The 20,211-nt window shown below is 42.3% G+C and overlaps 1 protein-coding gene and 1 long non-coding RNA gene across 7 annotated transcripts in view; one reads left to right on the forward strand and one right to left on the reverse strand.

Moving 5' to 3' along the window:
• Window positions 1-189: 189 nt before the first annotated feature.
• Window positions 190-19,171, reverse strand: GYG1 (glycogenin 1). 5 transcript variants are annotated; one of them, XM_055723251.1, is made up of 9 exons: window positions 16,872-18,828; window positions 13,383-13,518; window positions 11,355-11,529; window positions 10,781-10,943; window positions 7,606-7,698; window positions 6,881-7,007; window positions 3,499-3,718; window positions 2,798-2,848; window positions 190-2,561 (listed from the first exon to the last, which is right to left on the reverse strand). In XM_055723251.1, the coding sequence occupies exons 1-9, from the start codon at window positions 17,545-17,547 to the stop codon at window positions 2,397-2,399; spliced, it is 1,806 nt and encodes a 601-aa protein (XP_055579226.1). In that variant the 5' UTR covers window positions 17,548-18,828; the 3' UTR covers window positions 190-2,396. The 5 variants fall into 5 exon arrangements, with proteins under 5 accessions (XP_055579226.1, XP_055579228.1, XP_055579227.1 ...); XM_055723254.1 differs by lacking the exon at window positions 2,798-2,848 and adding an exon at window positions 3,109-3,189 and having other exon boundaries at window positions 2,449-2,561; window positions 16,872-19,171; XM_055723253.1 differs by lacking the exon at window positions 7,606-7,698 and having other exon boundaries at window positions 16,872-18,683.
• The window catches only part of LOC114014499 (uncharacterized), a 29,342-nt gene continuing 13,171 nt past the window's right edge, over window positions 4,041-20,211 (forward strand). For both annotated transcript variants that reach the window (XR_003558005.2, XR_003558004.2), the window contains exons 1-3: window positions 4,041-4,999; window positions 7,406-7,495; window positions 16,244-16,356. This is a non-coding gene — a long non-coding RNA (uncharacterized LOC114014499). The remainder of the gene's footprint in view (window positions 5,000-7,405; window positions 7,496-16,243; window positions 16,357-20,211) is intronic.

A 20,211-nucleotide genomic window follows, 5' to 3' on the forward strand; every position in this document is an offset into this window, starting at 1 on the left:
GAGCGGGGCTATGATTCTTTTGAATAGTGATGTTTTGAGTATAGTGCTTTAATTCAAGTACTGCTTTGAGCACCTACAGGTTAGAGCAGGAAACTGATGCATCAAGTGATACTATTGCAAGGGATAAAAAGGGATCTCTCTTCTTCTGCAAATGCTGCCTGCAGTAACTATGAAGGAAATAGTGGCAGATAATGACATAAAGGTCATTTTATTGAAAATAAGCTGCACAGAGTTTGGTATAGATGTCATACCTTTAGCTTTCCTGAGGCTGTGGGTAAACACTTGACCATAGTATGAGTCACAGAGGCTAGGACAGAATGGTTTTATAGGTTTTCTTTCTTTACTAACTATATTTGTTAACCCAAAACATGCAGGTTTTAATCTTAATCAGCATCTCTCCTTATCTTCTTGTATTAACGTAACAAAACTTAACATGCTAAACCAAATTTTCAGGCTGGTATAATCTCACGCTTTTACACTTTCAGTTCTCTCCAACTGAGCTTAAAAAGAAGTAATGCACCTACTCTCTAGTATGAATACAGACAAGGGGAGAAAAAACTAAGACTCTTCAGCTGTCTTCAAAACAGTATTTTACCATTTTCAGTAAGTATTTTGTGAGCATGCAGAACTCCCGATATTTCTACTTGTTGGATGAAGTAATACTTTTGTCACTACAGATTGTAACTAGTAATCCCTCCTGCTTTCACACTTCAAATTTACCTGTTAAAGAAACCCAACACGGCAAAAGAAAAACCCATACAGGAAAAGGCTAGTTACAACTGGGAGTTCAGATGCTATGTAGTTCTAAATAGCTACAAGCTACTTTGGTTTGGACCTCATCTTTAGCATTTTTGCTAATTGCTCTAAGATTCCTTAGTCACCATTTAAGTAGTGAAAACAAGTTAAAACAAACTAACTCTCATACCCGGTTTACATCTTCTGCTTTACCAGCAAATGGCGAGAACTTGTTGATTATTTTATTTCTAGGCTAAAAGTTTAGCACCCTCACTCGCTTCCTGCCAAAACCCTCATTTATCAGGAAATAATGAAATACTATTTTCGTAGTGTTTCTGACTAGTACAGAGTATAGCTGTCGAAGACAGAACACAAAGTCATACAGTTCTGTTTAGACTTGGCTAACAGGTGGATCTGAAACTTAGTACAGGTAACAGCCAATCTCTGTCTTTTCTTCAGCATGCTTTTGTTATTGTGGTATTTTTACTGCTTTTCCATGTGCCTTAGAATACAATGTGTAGCCCGAGTGTGGCAAAAGAGCCCTTTCTTTCTTATACTTTCTGCGCACATGGAAAGAGTAGTTTTCCTAATCAGGATAGGTACAGTTACTTAAGCAGCTATTTAGTCTTTCTTTGCCAAAACAGCGTCACCATTCTGGTTAAAAACAAGTTCACAGTGTACACTGCTTGCATTAGGGATGATCTTTCTTTGGTCACCGAAAGAAAGATGCCCTTTTCCCAAGCTTCATGTTGCTTATGTAAGTAGCTTCACAGCAGGTACTTCCTCCACTGCCCTGTCTATAATTAGGCAAGCTAATAAAGGCGACTGGCCCTATAGAGCGCCCTGACAAATGACTATATAACCTGTAAATAATTACAGAACTAAAAGCTGGACATTTGTTAATGATAGCTAGAGTAACATTAGCAAAGCCTAAAGATTATACCTCTTGAGTATTTTAGTTAGACTGCTTCAGAGCTCCCTTTTTTTTTTTTTTTTTGTTAATTGCTTGAGAGTTTAGGGAAGCCAGAAATGCATGACAACTTTTTATTTTTGTATCAAGTGCAACATTGCAAGTAAAAGATAAAACTCGGTTTACTAGTCCCGTAGTATACAGAACTGAAAAATGCATTCTGCCATGCTGTAGGCACTGTGCGTAAGAACCTGGTCAAAACTTCAGTGCAATTGTGACTGTAAGAGCAAAGCAGTGCTATGACTGTTACATCTGTATGTGTCCCAGTGTCATGAAAACATTTATGGTAAAGCAGAATGGCTACCACTCTAGTGTATGAGCAATCCCATGAATTAGATTTTACATCTAAAACAGCAAGCAAAGGAATCAATGCTAATCACCTTAATGAGGTGAGGTAACAAACCCAGTTTCAAGGAATATGTTGAGCCAATTGATCACAACAGAAGAAAATTTAAGCTGAAAATACCTGGTTTTATCTAGTAGGGAGAATTGGAATTTGGGCAGTAATAGGTGGCCCAAGGAATTCTGCTTCCTAGCTTTTGCTCAGTCTTCTTCTGTAGCACTGCAGAGGCCTTCAGCCAAGAAGTTTTTCATCAAGCTACTAGCAAGTGTAACTGACCACCATCTACACCTTTCTAGCTGTTAGTTCTGGAACAAGTCCTTGCATCACCACTGTTTGAGACAGGCATTTCTACTGAAGGTAGGTATCAAGTTTCTTCTTGATGTTGTCGAAGGAATCCACTCCCATATAGTCAGCTTGGCCCTGTTCCCACCGTTCCTTGCGTTCCTCTGAAGATACAGTTGGTAATACTGGTGCTGATACTGATATGTGGGACACTGCCTCTGTAACCTCTGCCTAGAAGAAAAGGCAGAGTAAAAACATACATAAATACTTTGCATAGCTAAAGTGAGCAAGTAAAATGGGCCGTAAAATGGGACAATGAAGTAGATGCTCTCATGCGCAGCAGCAAGCATTGGCAATGGGCAGGGATTGTGCAGCTTTCCTAGCAAAACAACAAAGCAGAGTTACAGAATTAGCAGGGAGGAGCGGGGGGGAAGGGACCAAAAACATAATGTTTAAGTTCTTCATACCTCTCTACAGAAGCCACAAGAGAAAGCCAGAGTATAGACCAAGCCCGATAGCTGAAAATAGTTCAGTAGAAAGATGCAAGATTATCAGGAGAAAGCACATCTTAAAGAGATCAGTAACTTTGGTCTTAGAAAGGTTGAGAACTTAAACTGGCCCATGTACTAAGCTAAGACTATAAAGTCTGCAGATGGCATGCTGCTAAGCTCTCTGAATGAGAACTAGAGTTGGAAGCACTACTTTGGCTTTGATAGGTATTGGGACTCATCACTGCTAGTCTACGTAAGTACTCATTCTCTAGTTATCCTAGGCTTACCTAGATTTATTTCACCATGCAAAATCTGTACGTACAGACTGCATGCTGAACTGGAGTTCCTCTGCTTGAGAACTTTATTAGCTGCAACACATTAAGAGTTAGGGCCCTTCTCTGTACATATTAAAGAAGTTAGTACAGTATGATTTCTGGTGCACTGTTAGCTACTTACATAGCTTGTTTTAGGCAAGCAGACAGCTCTGTTCCAGACCACTATACCATGCTTCTCTTTTGTAGTGTTATTTATTCTAAGCTTAAAAGAACAAAACCAAAAACCCTGCATCCTACAAACTCCATGCTTTGAGTTGGACGGAGGGAAGGGAAATTAGTGCAATGGTAAAGAACCTATCATCCATACTTCGGTAGTTTGTACAAGAACATTAAAACACGTACCATGTTTACACCTGTAGTAATGTCATTAACAATTCCATGCTGTTCTAGTAATGGCAAAACATCAGCTATATAGGTATCCCACCACATGTTGAGGAATTCTGGGTGAACTATTTTAGGGGCGTCCATGTTGCCTTTTATGCTTTTTGTTCTGGAGTCATATGTATAGTTCCATGGCTTTGTGCTTCCCAGGAAATGCACCACTTTAGTATTTGCACCAAACCTGTTGGACAGAAGAAGTCAGAATCTGCAGTTTGAGCAGGCATCTAGAAAACAAGAGCTTTGACTGGCAGACATGGCTGTTTTTAACCTGCAGTTTCTGTAGCTGTCCAGAAAATAAAAATATGAATATATTAAGGAGGCTAAACTAAATGATCAAACTGCCAATGTCTACTGGGACTGAAAGCATTTCTACACAACAGAAAAAACGCAAACAGAATTCTATGTTACACTACTCGGAATACAGCCAAAACCTAATGGTCTGGGCTATTTTAGTACTTACAGCCAACTCAAGTCATTACGAAGAATGATGTCCATAGCTCAGGAGATAGCAGTCTCAAGCAGCCATTGCAATCGGAACTGGTTTTAAAAGTGAAAAAGATTCTACTCCAAAGTCAGTGATCCAGACAGTGAGGGATTACAAGCATTGTGTAGAGAAGGGTCAGTGTTAATAAGAGTTACCCTTTTAGTTTACAGCCCTATAAAAAAGGATTATTGGAAGGCCCTGTTGCAGAAAAACTGTGTCCCTGCAAAAATACTAGCTTTGTATAAACTAGGCATTTCAGAGGACTTTTGATCTTGGTGCAGCAGGGTCTTGCTAGACAACTAACCATTATTTTCTAAATAGCCTCGGTTTAGGCATGGGTGGGTTTTGTGGGGGTGGTGGGGCTTTGTTTGTTTCCTTTTAAAACTATTTTAACTCAGTTTTCAACATGGGCTTCTAGCTTTGTCCCAAATGTTACCAGTATGTTCTTCTGCATTAAGACTGCAGATGAGATGTAACCCTTCTGAAGTAAAGAACCTGACACTGGAAGAGACAGCATTCATCCCATTTTTCGATGATCCCAGAACTAAAGTTCAGCTTCAGTCAGTTTTGTGAAGAAGCAATACCAGCCTCTCTGGTAACAGTGACTGCCTCACCTAGTTCAGTTTGTGTCACGTTACGATTTCTTCTCAATGTAATATGATTAAAATAGATAATAATGCCAAACACGTTTGTCTGCATTGGTTAAGCACACCTTGGCCATTCTGACCAGGATCCAGCTGTTTAAGTAGCTTTACATACAGAGACAATGCAGGTGTGTTTCAAAACTTTGGAATATTCAAAACAAGACAGTATACATTTGGGCAGGGTTTTTTTGCACTATTGTAAAATCCTTGACTATTTCAATATTCACATTCAGTGTTTTAACCACAACTGATTTTATTGCAGAATGAAAACAGATGCATGTGTGAAAAAGGCCAAGTATTTGCCCTAATGGCAAAAAAAATCTGTCTTCACAAGGTCAGTTCCTGGGCTTTAACTTTAAACGCTGTATGTCAAGATTTGGCGTAAGAAGACTTCCTTAGTTTTATTAACTGTCACAGCACTACTTACAGCCTGAGTTTGCTTCATCTTAGGCTGCTGCTGTTCTGAGGAAAGTTGGTCATTGTTTAAAAAGCAAGGCTATTTAAACCAGAGAATGCCTAAGAAGTGTTATGTTACACTTGCTGCAAATGGAGAATTGTATTGTTAGTATTCTGTCCACTTAAGACCTGTAAAACAGTTGACAGATGCCAAGCTTCTACGGTGTTTTCAGTATATGCTTTCTAGATACTTTCTACATCTGCAATACTTCCTTTTGACATTTAAGCTCAACTGTCAGGAAGCTTTATGTCCACACTGGCCTCAGCAACTAATCTGTCTTTCCCCATCTCCCAGAAAAGTCCTTCATCAATGTTTTGAAGTTAGAGAGCATTTGTCATGAATTGGCATTTTCCTTTGGAAAAAGGATTACTGAGACTGCTGTGAAATCTAGTCTCGCTGTACAAAGCTGTGAAAAACTTAGCTATTGATGTCAGTAGGTTTAAATTTCACTTTATTCCAACTGCTGATTATCAGGAGTATAGCTGCTGATCTAACCAAGGGGAATTGTTTCACCTACTGAGCAGGGCATTCTACTTAAAAGGGCTGCACTTCTAGCATTCTGCTTCTGAAGGTCTGCTGAATTCAGTTAGGCAATTGATTCAGTCAGTTAAATGGAATTTTTGTCAAGAGTCTCCAGATCTAATTACTCTTCTGTGGCAACAAGGTCATTTGTAAATGTAAGGTCATGTAACTAACAACCAGGCGGCCATGGAAGGAGAATATACTTTACAATAGATGTTAGCTTATCAAATGCTATCCAACTACTTAGTCATTTTTAGGCTAGCATGTATTTCTTTAAATAAGTGTTCCACTTTTAGCATGACAGGATTTAAAATGGTATTCTGATCACAAGACATAGTTCCATCTTGAGCCAGCAACTGTCCTGCTTATGCTAGCCGCTGCTTTAGACGCTAGTAACCTGATGTCATTCAGAGATCAGATTGGTTTTATGCAATTGGTACTTCCCCTTCCCCCACCTCCCCGCCCCCAACTTTTGCAGCTCTTAACGAATAAGAATTTCTGTGTAACATTTCAGCTTTCCATGCTTCCCTCACTTCCTTGTTTAGTATACCCTGCCACTGACATACAGTTTACTCACATCTCACACTGCTAGCTAGGGAAGATACAGCCATTTTCCTTATACAGAAAACATGTAATGCAATGGTGGTTGGCTGTAGACTTTGTTCCATCTTGCTATCTAGAAAGACTGTGGGGAAAGAATTCTAGCTTTAAACCTGGTGAACAAGGCTTGTTTATTTGAATGGTACAGGTTGATTAGATGGACCATAACTACTGGTTGTGAAATACCCTAAGTAATTTGAGTGAGGAAAAGGCAAGTTATGTAGGTGGGAGCCTACAGTGTACTGGTGGTACTACGTACTGAAGTTCAGCTCAAGCCATTCGAGAGCTACTTTGCCGCCTTTGGTTAGAGCTGTAATAAACACTATCCCATACTGGAGGAGTGGTTCTTCCTTTCACAGGTGATCTGTCAAATGTACTTACTCTAAATCAACTTCAGCATTACCACCAGGGATGAGTGGTTGAAGCTACAGATGCAGCTTTCCCTCTGCCTTTATCATGAGATGATTCACTTAGTATTAATTCAACCCTTTTTTTAAGAGGGGAAACTGTTATACGTTCTTTTAGTGGCCGTAATGGTCTCCCTTTAGAGAAACTCTCTAAGTTCACATTGTGCCTGTTCGTTCTGTTACAAAGTTTATATAAGCTCTGAAAGTCATCTTAGAATTTTGAACTTACGCTTTAAATGCTGGAAGGTAGGAATATACAGAAGTGCTGCTCAAATTATAAATAAATGGTAGATGTTTGCTTATATCTGTTGTTGCCCAGCTGCTGAAGAAGGTGTTTAATAACCCCTGATCTGCACCTGAAAGAGAAAGCATTAATAGGCTACAAGTATCAGATAGCTGTTTTAGGATCTTTTTTATCACTTCACTAATTAAGGTTGGTAAGCAGTTGTCATGTCCAGTAGTTTGGCACAGAGCCCTAGATTTCTATTTGCGAATAACCCTGTAAACCTTCCAGTCTTTGAAAAATCAAAAAAAAGCAGAGAATGAAAAAGATGTTATGTGTGGGGTTACTTTTGCTAAAAGATAGCAAGCTGCTCACAAAACCTGCCTTTCGGTTTCTTTGACAGCTTAAGTTTGAGCTGTAAGTAAGGCAGCAAAAACCAGCACTTGGACAACTGAGTACTGTTCAGCCTTAGGAAAGTTGTAGCTCAGAAGATCAAATGTCAACAACTGGTTTTATTTCTTATGCTTACAGATGCACAACCAACATCTCAACACCAGAGTTAGGATATAAGTTGTCTGTTAGACCAGCAGTCCTGGATGCATCTACCTGCACTGTGATCTGGTAAGGAAAGCACATTCAGTCTGCGACTACCCTAGTAAAACTTCATTAAATCTCCTGACGGGCAGTAGGTGTTCCTAGTTCTATACTAAAAAGCTGCTGACTAGACCTACCATGCTGGGAGAGGTCACATCTTAGTTTGAAAGTAGAGGTTGCAATCAAGTCAAATGAGCGTGAAGTTGTTTGGTATGCCAGTACTAGAGTAGCTTAAAAAAAAAAATAAAAAAAAATATATTGCCTCTGGGCCAAAGCAGACTAGTTTATCAGCAGCTGATAAACGTCTCTACTTAGAAGTAAAAACTACTTATTTATATCCATTTATTCTTTATTGCAGTGAATACACTTAGTCTTCAAGTGCTGGTAGTTCATCTTATGAAACAGATTAAAGGGAGGCCCTCGGCTTTCATTTGCTGTCTTCCCTTCACCTGTAACTGAATTTGCAAGTAGCCTTGCTAAAGAGTAGGTAAATGGGCAGCTTAGAAGAGACAGTGCTTTAATCTTTACTTGTCTAAAGCACTCAGTCCCTGCTGACTCAGGAAAGGTTGTGTTGTTTTTTTTTTTAATTGGCCCATGATTAGATTTAGGGCAGTACTAAGGTATACGTCCTCACTGCTGTTGGGGCAGAAGTATCTAGACAGTGGGCATAAACTTAGATGTACAGGTAGTACACCAACAAATATAAATTCTAAGTATCCTGTGACAGCTGTCAGTATACATGCAGATTGCAGACTGAGACGTTGCCTAGGGACTCAGTCCAGTAATTTCAAACCTCTGACCTGCCTCCTGACCCATAAAGAAAGGAAAGCACTTCTGCAGAAGTTGTGCCCATCACAAGAGAACAGAGTCAGAGAAACCAAACAAGTCTTTACACAGCTATGTTTCATTTTTACTTCTAACTTAACAGCGTGTTAAGAATCTGTTAACAGTAAGATCATCTAAAATATTGGGATGCCGTCTCAGAACAGATAGCTCATAACTGAAAGGGCAGCAACAACATATTTCACTTACTCTACAGGACTTTCATGCAGACTGTTTTACAGACTCGGCTTTTTTTTTCAGATTGCATGCATTTGTGCCAAAGCAGCTACTGTAAGTAGCATTTATCTGTCCTAGTTCAGATTTCCAACAGTAGTCTTGTTGCTAAATGCACCTTAGACATAAGGGGAAAGAATCAGGCAGTAGCTGTATTAGCTACGCATCTACAGATAGAGTCTTGCTGCATTATATCCTTACATGTAAAAGCAACCATTTTAGATAGCAGGCTAAAAAGCCAGAGGATTGTCAAAGCAGTAGCAACATTCTTGAGGTATCATCACTAACAGGTTTCTTCCAAAACCAAAAAACATTTTCCTCTCCACTATTAAATGGTATCTAGAATTATTGTGTGACATACTCCTCATTATCTAGAAAGGTGAAGTTCAAATAGACAAAGCAGTTGCTACGTAAGTAGCCATCGTTCTGTTTTTTTCTGGACAACAGCATTACAAAAGATGCCCGTCTACTGTTATAAACATAAAATACCCTGCAAAGTCTTGCGTTCCCTAGTTGCTGCTACTGCAGATGGGGTGCTTAAGAGTTGACTTCAATTATGCATAGCTTGGTAGCATGTCAAGTTTGCATCCCCATCTGCCCTATTAAGGGCGGTGACCCTTCACAGGTGTTTCTTATAGCACTTCCTGGGAACTTTTATTACTGATTAGATCAATTTACATTTAAATCCCATTTCTCCCCACCAAGTTCATGAGCTCAGCAGCAGCTTACGCAGGTAGTGTAAGTCTCCATGGTCTCATTGCTCAGATCAGTGCTATCATTTAATAAAAACTGAATACATTTTAAAAATGAATACAAATGACAGTTCTAAAAATTTTCTACCTAAAACATTAACCCACCATTTTTGCTGTTAAGAGCAACGATTCCTTCATGTTTAGGATACTGAGGAAGTTTCACCATTGTGTGGCTTCAGCTTTCAAGTCAGCAAGTATATTGTGGAAACAGTTCTATTCTTTTAATTGGCAGGGGCCTTAGAGAAGATGGGGTGTGCTAGCAGTCAAGCACAAAGCTCAGAGTAGACAGTCAGCAAGTCTTAGATGTTCCTGGAGCTACTCAACAGCCAATTTGCACAAAGATGTGGGGTTGTTTGGTTGTTTGGTTTGTTGTTGTGCTGTTGTTTGGTTTTTTTTTTTTAATACAAAAATTCAGTACTGCGCTACAGCTTTTTGCTGGTGACCAATCTACACCCAACATCTGAGAACACTCCCAGAGCTATCAACTACTACCTTGTAATGGTCTGTCTGTACCTTGCTACTGACATTCCAGTACTCATTTTCACTAGTTGATTCATACAGTAGCATTAAGCATCCAACTGCAACTAATGTTCTATAGGAGTCCACACAGTAACAGGGATTATTCTGCAGACTAGGAGTGACATCTAGAATTTTTAATTTTTACAAGCTACTGATAAAATAAGACAACAGGCTGGCTGATAACTTTCTATTAATAGTTCCATTTTATGGTCTTACATAGTTTTCTGTAGCTTTTTCTGTTAGACTTTGTTTTGTACCACAGTAGTTACATAATGAAGTTTTGTGACGGCAGACAGTAGTCGTCATTCAGAAGCCTTTAACTATAGCAGTCTTCAAGCAACGTGCATTTACTGCAATGGTATCAGATTCAGGGGACTTGCAGGACTGCAGAACTTGGCTTGTCAAGCTTAAATCTGGCACAGCAGCAGCCAATCTCAAGTGACCTGTAGTGGGAAGCAGCCAAGGCTGCAGGTACTTTATAATGGGCAAAAGACAGTCACCACCCTATAATGACAGGAAGCTATTACATAGCATATGAAGAATAGTTGCATCTCCAAATGGTTGTTTCTCTGAAGCTGCACTCACATTGATCACTACTGTTTTTTTCCACAGCAACCTGAGTTACAACATTCAAGCCTTGTTAGGAATGCATGAAGCACAGTATTGCACTTTCATTTGCTAATGCAGGCACTATGCTTGCTACACCTTAAGATTTCTTGTTACATGATTTCTATGTTGCTAATTGTTACAGCTGCTAGTTTGGAAGCCAAACTCTTAGGTTTATTTAATGAAGTCTGAAAAAAGCAGTTTTACTATGTATTTTGTAACGATAGCCTCTGTTGTGAGAAGGATAGGATTTCTGTGTAGTTACACTGAGTTCAGAATTCTAGCATACAGTCAGTCCCCATGTCACATATGTAGTCACTGAGCCATCCCAACCACTGTTACCATCTTGGTCTAACTTACAATACAAGCTAATACATACCATCAAAGCTGCCTTTCTCTGTGGCAAACTGTAACAGCTGATTGTATGTTTCAATGGAAGGTCGGTAAACAAAAACTCCTGAATTAAAACAGTCAGGCCAGCCTGGATCTGGTGCTGCAGACAGCTCTTCTCTCTCAAAAAGCTCATCGATATTTGACAAAACCTAGTTGTAAGGGGGTAAAAAAATTGTTTTCTGGTTTTTAGGTTATTAATTGGGGTATCATGTTTTAATGGATTTTGACATCCACCTTAAGACGTGAAATGCTTGATGCTCTTGTCTTATAGAAGACAGTGCTTTATGGAGATAGTCCCCATGGAGATAAACTACTTTATAGTTAATTTAGATAAAAAGGCACATACATTTTTAGAGTTACTAGTCCAAATAACAGAAAGACCTCTATTACCCCTCCTCTCAAAAACCCCAAAGAAACAACAAAAAAAGCCCCCAACACCAACTCCCCCCCAAAAAACCCCAAACAAACCCAAACAACAAAACCAAAAACAACCCACAGAAAAAAATCCAACAACCTCCATACCAGGTCAATAAGAGGTATCATGAGACATGACCACTTACCATTGTGTCTGCATCCATGAAAACACATTTTGAAAACTGCGTTAGTTCCCAGCAGTGAAGCTTTGTTAATGTGACACCCAGCTCAGGTCTCTTCATTAATGCCAAGTGTGCTGAATCCCCACTATCCAAGACATTTACCAATATGACTTCATCAAAGACTTTTTCCAGCACTCTCCTGGGGAAAGAGTCAATTTGCAAGATTTAGTTCTTCTGTTATTCCAGCACCAGACCACATGACAGATTCCATAAAGAGAACCAGAGTAAGGGGAAACCTGCCAGTATTTCTTATGCCATCAGTACCAGCTGACTGGTTGTGTGGGAATGCACAAGTATGCTTGTTTGCCTTGAGACTTCTAGTTTGTAATGGGCACATTTTGGGGAACAAATAAGTTTGGGGTTTTTTTCTTCCATAAACAGGGGTTTAGTTGATATTGCTACCAAGTCCAGTAGGTCATGGCTACATAGTACCAACTTTCCACAGAGCTTTTTTTCAGCAAGACTTTGATTTTTGGCAAGTTAACAGTCTACTTTGAGCAGGAAATTAAGAAAATGGGAAGCTGTTAGAATAGCTTGAGCAGAGCAGTAGCTGAATCCTTAACAGCTGAAACATCTGTTTGTGCAATAGTTATTACAACACTGTTCTGGATTTGTGACTGTTAGGGACATCTGACTAGTCCCAGTTGATAAAAATTTCTTTATCCCAATAAAGTTCTAAAGACTCACTTAGTCACAGCTGTGGGCACAGCAGTGTTTTGACCCAGTATCATGTTCACCTAAGGGTGATGAGCTTCCAAACAGTGTAGTGAAATTTTGCGGCAGATATCCAACCTTTGCTTTACTGTCAGAGTAAAGCATTACCATTAGTTCAAGAGAGGTTAAGGAGTTCATGCTGCTTGAAATGTGAAGCATCTGTAAAGTCTCACTATTCCACGGTGCATCATGAATGCTCATCAATTATCAGTACAGTTGGAGCCACAGAGCTTGTAAATGAGTTTTAGATCTCTGCTTTGCAAGGTTGTTTTTATACTGACAGTTTGGTATGTACAATTGCTTCTCCAACTTAAGGAATACCTTGCTAGTGGATACAGAGCGAGAAATGCAAGTTCCAGTAACACTACTAGGTAGGTAGGTATTGCTGGTCAAAGGGCACAGTACTAGCTTGCACTAGCACATGAGCGCATTTATGATTAATACTGAAAAGAGCACACTCACCTAATAGGCTAGGATGAATGTTCCTATATGTAACATCTTTATACTGATAAGGCTGTTTAGCTACCAAGAGATCCCAAGGAGAGTCACCCCATTTATTGTTGAGCCACTTCTCTGCTGTCTCTATGAATTCAGAGATCTTTTCAGAAGAACTTCCCCATGTACAGAATCTTGACCCATCAGCTATATAGTTCATGTAGCTATGAAGTTAACTGGTGGTGGCTTTTTTTTCCACTCTCTTACATGAAGAAAGAGCACCCAGTCTGCTCCACACAGACTACTCTAGAGAGGCTGTAGGATGCAGTTGCCTGTTAATTTCATTTGTGGTACTGTGATGACCTCCTTCGATGCCTCTTCTCTCATGATAAAATTGAAGTGTCTGCTAGATTTCAAGACAGCTATAATATGTTACATTATCTCAATCAGGAATACAACAAATAAATACCAATCCCCTACTCCCAGCTCCACATGCGAGCACACAGTGCTAATGAACACACAGGCAATATCGTATTGATGGACAGTTCTGAGCAGCACTATGGAAGAACAAGGATCCAGTTGAAATATCAGTATCAAGTCACAGTTTAGTGCTCTAAGCACAAAGCATTTGTTAACTCATCATATGGAGGAAAACAACAAACCCCAAACAGTTTCATGCTTGAAGAACTTACAGAATTCCAGATTGTATAAGTTGAATTCTGCTAAGCTTAGCTGTTAAGCTTCCAGAGTTCTGGAAGGTTACTATTAAGGAATTTAACTTCCATTTTTCAACCTTCACATCATCAGGAACTGTGACAGTTTGATGTATATAAGTGACCTTACCTCATAAGATCTGAGACCTGAGGAGTTATGAGCGCAGTCAGCTTCCTTGTTGTTCTGTACTGTTGCAAGGATGAACCAAGTACCAGTGCTCCTTTCACATAGGAGTCATTTGTGGCTAGAGTCACAAAAGACTGGTCTGGAAGAAATTAACTTGGTCAAGTTAGCATGATGTACTACTTTATTCTGAGACAGATATGCTAGAAACCTAGTATCATTAGGTAATCATGCTGTGAGACCTCAAAGATGTGCCCTTTAACTCTGCATATTGGGCCTGTCTGCATGGCTGAATGAAGCAGATTATACCTGCACAGATACATACTTGCTATATATATATTTATATATATATGTATATACTTAGTACCTCTACACATGGCAAAATGCAGGTAAAAAAAAAACCATAAAAGAAGATCAAGACTGTTGCAAGAGAAAACCAGTTCCAGTTTGCCCACAGGTTAAGTCAGTTGTGCCAAATGTTAAAGACAATCGAAATGGTCTAAAGAGCTTTATTTTGGCCATTAATACATTACTTTAAAACTACAAATGTTGGAAGTCAGTGAGCATGCATTTGGTCTGAAGTTGGTAACAGCAGAGTTTTGTAGAGTTACTCTAGGTTCAGTTCTCAACCCTGAAGCTAGGGCAGTGTGAAACTTAGGTTTCATTTTCAAACATAAATAAGGATTGAATTAGATCTTGGACAACTGTATTAAGTTTTGCTAGCTCAGGATTTTGCAGATGAGTTGTTCTGCAATCCGTGGTTGCAGCTCTATCACAAGAATGCAAGATTTAAATGGGAAGCAACCAGTAATATGATAAGCAATTCAAGACTTGCAGCAACAGTTCTTGCTCAAGCAAAAAGAGATAAAATCAGATTGTTACTATGAAGTATAATCTTCTGCTCCAGCTGTATCTTAAAAATAGATTAAGATGGATCACTTTGCCATATACTGCTTATTGAGCCCATATAATACAAGATTTGCATTCTTTCAATTGTCATGTTTTAAGCTGCCTGGGTGGGACAAGACAAAGTTCTAAGCTTCTTCAGTTCACTGTTAACTATTATCATGTAGACCTCTTCCGCAAGCTACAGAGCTTTGTGAAGAATCGTGCCCTTTTCAATGCCAAAAACCATTTTTGACACCATCAACGAAGCACTTTATTCCTAAGAATTTCAAGAGTAGATTATCACATTCAAGTTTATTTTAGCAACTGGGATTTCTCTTCTTTACAGAATTTGTTAACTAGATTAGGTCAGGATTGAGAGTGGAGGGTCTGGGCATTTAAAGGCTTACTATCAAGTCTAGCAGTAAGATTAAAATAGGACTCTACTTTTAGAGATAGTTGTTTGGTATAACTCCTCAACTCACAAGACAGCCATAATCAATATCGTTTTAACTTAACACCATCTTAACAGTTGACAACAGAAAGTCACGTACCATAATTTTCTATAAGCTCTGCAAACCTCATTTGCAAGCTCTACAGACCAGCTACAAAACCTTCTGTTTTGCTTAGCAGCAAAACCAACTAGTCCCAAGGGATTTAGATTATAGTGGTCAATTACAAAGTTCAGAGAAGCTTCTACAATACCAGGAATAAAGATTTTTTTTTTCCTTTCTAATTTACTTTAGCTACCAATTTGTGACAGTTCATGTAATTCAGCAAATCTACAGAACAATTTTGCGTTTCTTTGAAGCTTTACAAGCGGCAAGTATGTAACATTTCAAGTGGCGTGAGCATCCTCCTAATAGGGCAGCATTTTCCATTATTTAATTTGCACGTTAGTCCTGAACTACTCAATACATAGAGGTCTGCCACTCAGTGCTAACAGACAGCTCACTAAAAATCCAGTGCAAAGTGGATTGTGCCGAACGACATTCATGTTGTTTTTTTTCCCCAGCAGTATAAGACTGATTCTTACAGTGACCTTGACACTGAAGGACTCATCTTTTTCACTGACCTGCTGGCAGGTATGTTTCTACCATGTCTCCTCATCTTACTGAAACTGCGTATTCACACACAAAGGTCTTGTGAAAAATAAAGTCAAGTTAATGATGGCATAAGGCTATGAAGCCCCTTATAACATCCCAATTGCAGTAGGAAATGTTATGACAGCTTGACAAGAGGAGGATACCGGCAACTTGTAGAACATCAAAGTCAGTACAGCTTTCCAAAGTTTTTAATAAACTGTCTTGTATTTCATGGCTTCTCTGAAGTATGTTCACAAGTACATTCAGACATGCCGTGTATGAGTCCATACTACAACTCAGACAAGACCAGTTGCTGCTTAACATGGAAGTTACATCTCCAAGAGACTAGTCCATTCTTCCTAAACTACAAGTATTTTGGTTGTGTGGGTCTCCCTTCCCACCCCCTCCCTCTTCCCTGTTCTCTGTAGACATTTCTTCCTTATATACATAGACTTACATACATTGATAGTACCTTATGTTCACACTGCAGTCACTGTTACACCCAAAACAGGCTAACTATTAGTAATAGTGTGGCTGCAAACACACAGAGAATGCAAGACAGTTTCACAGCTTTGTAATCAATTAATCCAGGCAAAACCAAGCTACTTCACAGACACCTTTGGCTGCCCAGTTCATAGGCGGTAGTATCTGTATGCAGGACTCTTGCGCCAGCCCTCACCCACCTAAGAGCATCCTAGAAGCGTGACTAGTGGTTCAGTCTTGCATCTGACAGCAGCAGGAGGGGACTCAAGTGCTTGCCCCATATGTTTTAAACCTGCCACAGAAGCATTTTCCTAGGCACAGGCTGAGTTCCTAAGTATCTGCCTACTCCCCTGTTCTTTCAGGTAGGTGCATCTGATTTTTTTTTTCTTTTCTTTTCTTTTTTTTGGCATACAGGATTTCTAAAGAGGTAAGAGCCTCAAATGAAGACATGCATCAGGAGCCTGAGCACCAGGCTTCTCGCAGCCTTCCAGATCTGAAAGCAAAACCGACTCTGCCGACAGCTTCAGGTAAGAATCGGGGAAAAAAACCTGGCAGAAAGAAGCCGGGCGCGCTTGGAGGGGTGCTACGGGACTGCTCGCTGGCAAGAGCCAAAACGCACCCAAGTCACACGCTCCCTTCAGCGCATCAGGAGAGGGCTGGGCTTGCTCCCGCGAGCGCTGCGGCCCTGCGGCGGCCTCCTCGGCCCCTCCTGCCCTCCGCCACGCTGGCCGCATCCCTCCCGTTACGGGGCTGGGCTCTGGGGCGGGTACCGCGGCGGGGGACAAGGCTGCGCCGCCGCCGTCCCGTGGAGCCGTGCAGGGGCGCGGAGTAAGCCAGTCCCCAGTCCCCAGCCCCCCGCCCCCGCAGCACGCTCTGGAGCCGGCCGCTGGCAGGGACCAGCACCTAAAAATAGGCGCGGACGCAGTCCGCCCGCCCGCCCCGCGCCGGCCCGGCCCCGCTAGCACAGCCCGCGCCGCCAGCGGCCCGCGCGAGTCGCGGCGCGCGTGTCGGCAACCGCGGGGGGTGCGGCCGCACCACTGACCTGCCATCGTGCCAGATCCGGGAACGGCTGGGGCAGAGGCGGCGGCCGCGCTCGCGGGGCTACGCCAAGGCCGCCGCTTATATAGGGGCGGGGCCACGCGCGACGCGTCTTTGGCCGGAGGCGGAGGCCCCGCCCTGAGGAATCCCCGCGTCGCCGCGGGGCGGGGTCTCCGCCATGGTCTCCCGCGGCGGTGGCACGTTATCCCTCCTTCGGCCCTCGGTGGGCCCGCGCAGGGGGCGCGGCGGTGGCGGCCGCCCGGCCGTGGCGCGGCGACGGGGTCCGAGTCTGCGTCCTGAGGGGCGCTGTGCCCCCCCACCCCCCCCCGGCCGAGCGGCGCACGGGCGCGTCGCCGCCGCACTCGCCGAGCCCCGCAAGAGGCGAGAGTAGGGCCGCGCCAGGCGCTGTAGGCACATGACGGGCGCCCCGGTCCCCAAGCGGCCGCACGGCGGGGCCGCTGCCGCCGACCCACCCGTGCTGCTGCCTCAAAATGGCAGCGGAGAATGGTGCCCTTTCTCAAGGAGTGTGGTGCAGGCAGCAGCCCGTGCGGTGGGGATCTCTGTCGGGCTTCGACATAAGCTGTTGGCACAGGCGGCATTAAGGGTGGTTTGGGGTGGTCGCAGCAGGGGGACTGCAGGGTGGCAGGAGGGGCCCTGAGAGAGGTGCAAGGTGAGTGCATCCATTTGAAGGCTTACGCTTACTGTCTTGGAGGCAGTGTAACTGGTCCTGTTGGCAGTGGTTGGCACCTCTGGGGAGGTGTGTCAGCAGGTGAGATGGGGAGATACGCCCATACTTGGATACTTTCTTTATGGCTCAATTTCAGTCATGGAAGAAGTTCCAGCTGTACCTTTTGGGGAATGCAAGAAAGGTGCCAGTAAGTTTCTTGTGCTCTTCTTTATCACTCTTGGAAGCATTACGACAAGTGTTGAGACTCTGGTACAGGCCCTTTGTTATCCATGTGACTCTGTACCTACTAGTCAAAACTAAGCAATTAAAAATAAATAGTGACAGGTATACATATACAAGATACCCTAACTGAAGGGGTAAGAATCGCAGACTGGCTGAGGTTGGAAGGGAGCTCTGGAGGTCATCATCTCCAGCCCCCTGCTCACCCAGGGCCACCCAGAGCCCGTTGCCCAGGACCACGTCCAGATGGCTTCTGAATGCCCCCAAGGAGGGAGACTCCATCCCCTCCCTGGGCAGCCCGTGCCGGGGCTCAGGCACCCACACAGTGATGATGACAAAGTGTTCCCTGATGTTCGCAGGGAACCTCGTGTGTGTCAGTTTGTGCCCGTCGCCTCTGGTCCTGGCACTGGGTGCTGCTGGGAAGAGCCTGGCCCCGTCTTCGGTGCACCCTCCCTGCAGGTGGTTATATACAGGGATGAGATCCCCCCGAGCCTTTTCTTCCCCAGGCTGAACAGTCCCAGCTCTCTCAGCCTTTCCTTGCAGGAGCGAAGCCGCCTTGTCCCTTTGTCATCATCCTTGTGGCCCTTTGTTGGACTCTTTCCAGTATGCCCCCGTCTCTCTCCTCCAGGTGTGTCCTCACGAGTGCTGGGCAGGGGGGAAGGATCCCTCCCTCGGCCTGCTGGCAATGCTTTGCTTAATGCAGCCCAGCGCACCAGGATGCCATCCTCCTTCTTTGCGGCAAGGGCACGTTTGGCTCATGTTCAACTTGGTGTGCCCCAGGACCTATAGGTCCTTTTCTGCAGTTCCTTGTCTTCCTCCAGACAGTGACCTATACCTGCCTTTTCACCAGAATAAACTGAGGAAAGTCTGTTAGGTAAGGAGATTCCTTTCTAACCTGAAATAGCAAATGGGTTTTGTCATAAAAGAAAAACTGAACAAACCCTCAAATGCAAACTGGTGAACAAAGAACATTCCACCTCCATATTTCTGCACTATGGGAAATTATGTTTGAGCTGAGACAGTTTTTGTATACTTGTTTTAAAATCAAATTGCTTGTTTTTAAAAATACCAAAATCAGGGAAGTGCTCCTTGACCACCACCACCACCAAAAAAGCTTTTAGAGCATACCAGTAATCTGTAAAACATCACGTGCATAAAAATGCATGAAACATAATTATATTTAATGCCAGTAACATATGTGAGTAGGGATTACCAATATTTTCCAGTATGCGGCCCTTTTTCAGGTATCTATGGCTTTGACAAACTTTCTCTGTGATGGTGTTGGGCATGGTTTGTGTCTGTCTCAGATGAAAGTTTTGAGAAATTTTTAGCCAGCACATTTCAGCTGCGTCTAGCTTGTTGCTTTGCCAAGTTTTTGAGAGAAAACAATAGGATAGCCACTGTTGGTGATTGCCCTTCCCCCCCCCCCCCCCCCAGCTCCTTTGTGTTATGTTAGAGTGGAGCAAAAGAGCATCATTCCTTCTGGTTTCCGTGTTTAAAACAAACAAACAATCAAAACAAAAACCCTAGGTTTGTCAGTGTTAAGCTTGACAGTGTGACAGAGAAATGCTGTGCACCGCCCCCTCCCTCCCCCCCCCCCCCCCCCCATCTGTTTGCACATGCTTGTTTGAGATTTTTCAGTTGTGCAGGGTTGAACAGGCTGTAAAATCTATGGTTTCCCTGTGTGACTGGATTGCACATACATCCGTGCCCTTGTGCTGACTGGTTACACTCCTTTCCCCACAGTCTAGAGGGGAAAAGTCACGTGAAGAACCTGAGAGGTAATCAGGTGTCCCATTGGCTTCCAGACCAAATGGATCATCAGTTCATGGGACATGAGGGTAGAAGGAAAAAAGCCAAGGGAAAAAAAAAAAAAGAAAAAGAAAAAGAGATGAATGTTTGGGCCAAGCTCTCATGAGATGACGACTAAGATGAGACAGCATCTAAGCCTAGGACAAGCTAAGCAAAACCAAAGCTTGGCCTCAATTTTGAGAGAAGAGGATAAATTTAAGACTAGGTGAAAGATAACTATACAAGGATGGGAACTAGCCACAGAGACTGTGTTACTTGTCAGCACACCATAGGACTTGATAAAAATCTGGTGAGGAGAAGGAAGGAATAGATTTTGCTGGATAAAGACACAGCATTCAGAAAGAATTAACAAAGTGCTGCATAGCAGCTCATTAGGTGAACACTGGCACGCTGAACGAGGTGCAAGTCCTATGGAAAATGATGCAATTAAAAAAAATGCATCACAATGCATATCACAGAATTCAAATTATCATTGCACATTATAGAACTTCCTACTTTCAGTGACTGAGTAATAGTGTTATTTTAGTAGGAGCTTATCTATAACTTAAGTAAAAAGACGTTTCAAAGCACCAAATGTGAAGGATTGGCTTTGAAGTATAGTTAGGATTTACATAGCAGCAACAGA

The sequence above is a fragment of the Falco cherrug genome, chromosome 11 (assembly GCF_023634085.1).
Source record: "Falco cherrug isolate bFalChe1 chromosome 11, bFalChe1.pri, whole genome shotgun sequence".
Taxonomy (NCBI): Eukaryota; Metazoa; Chordata; class Aves; order Falconiformes; family Falconidae; genus Falco; species Falco cherrug.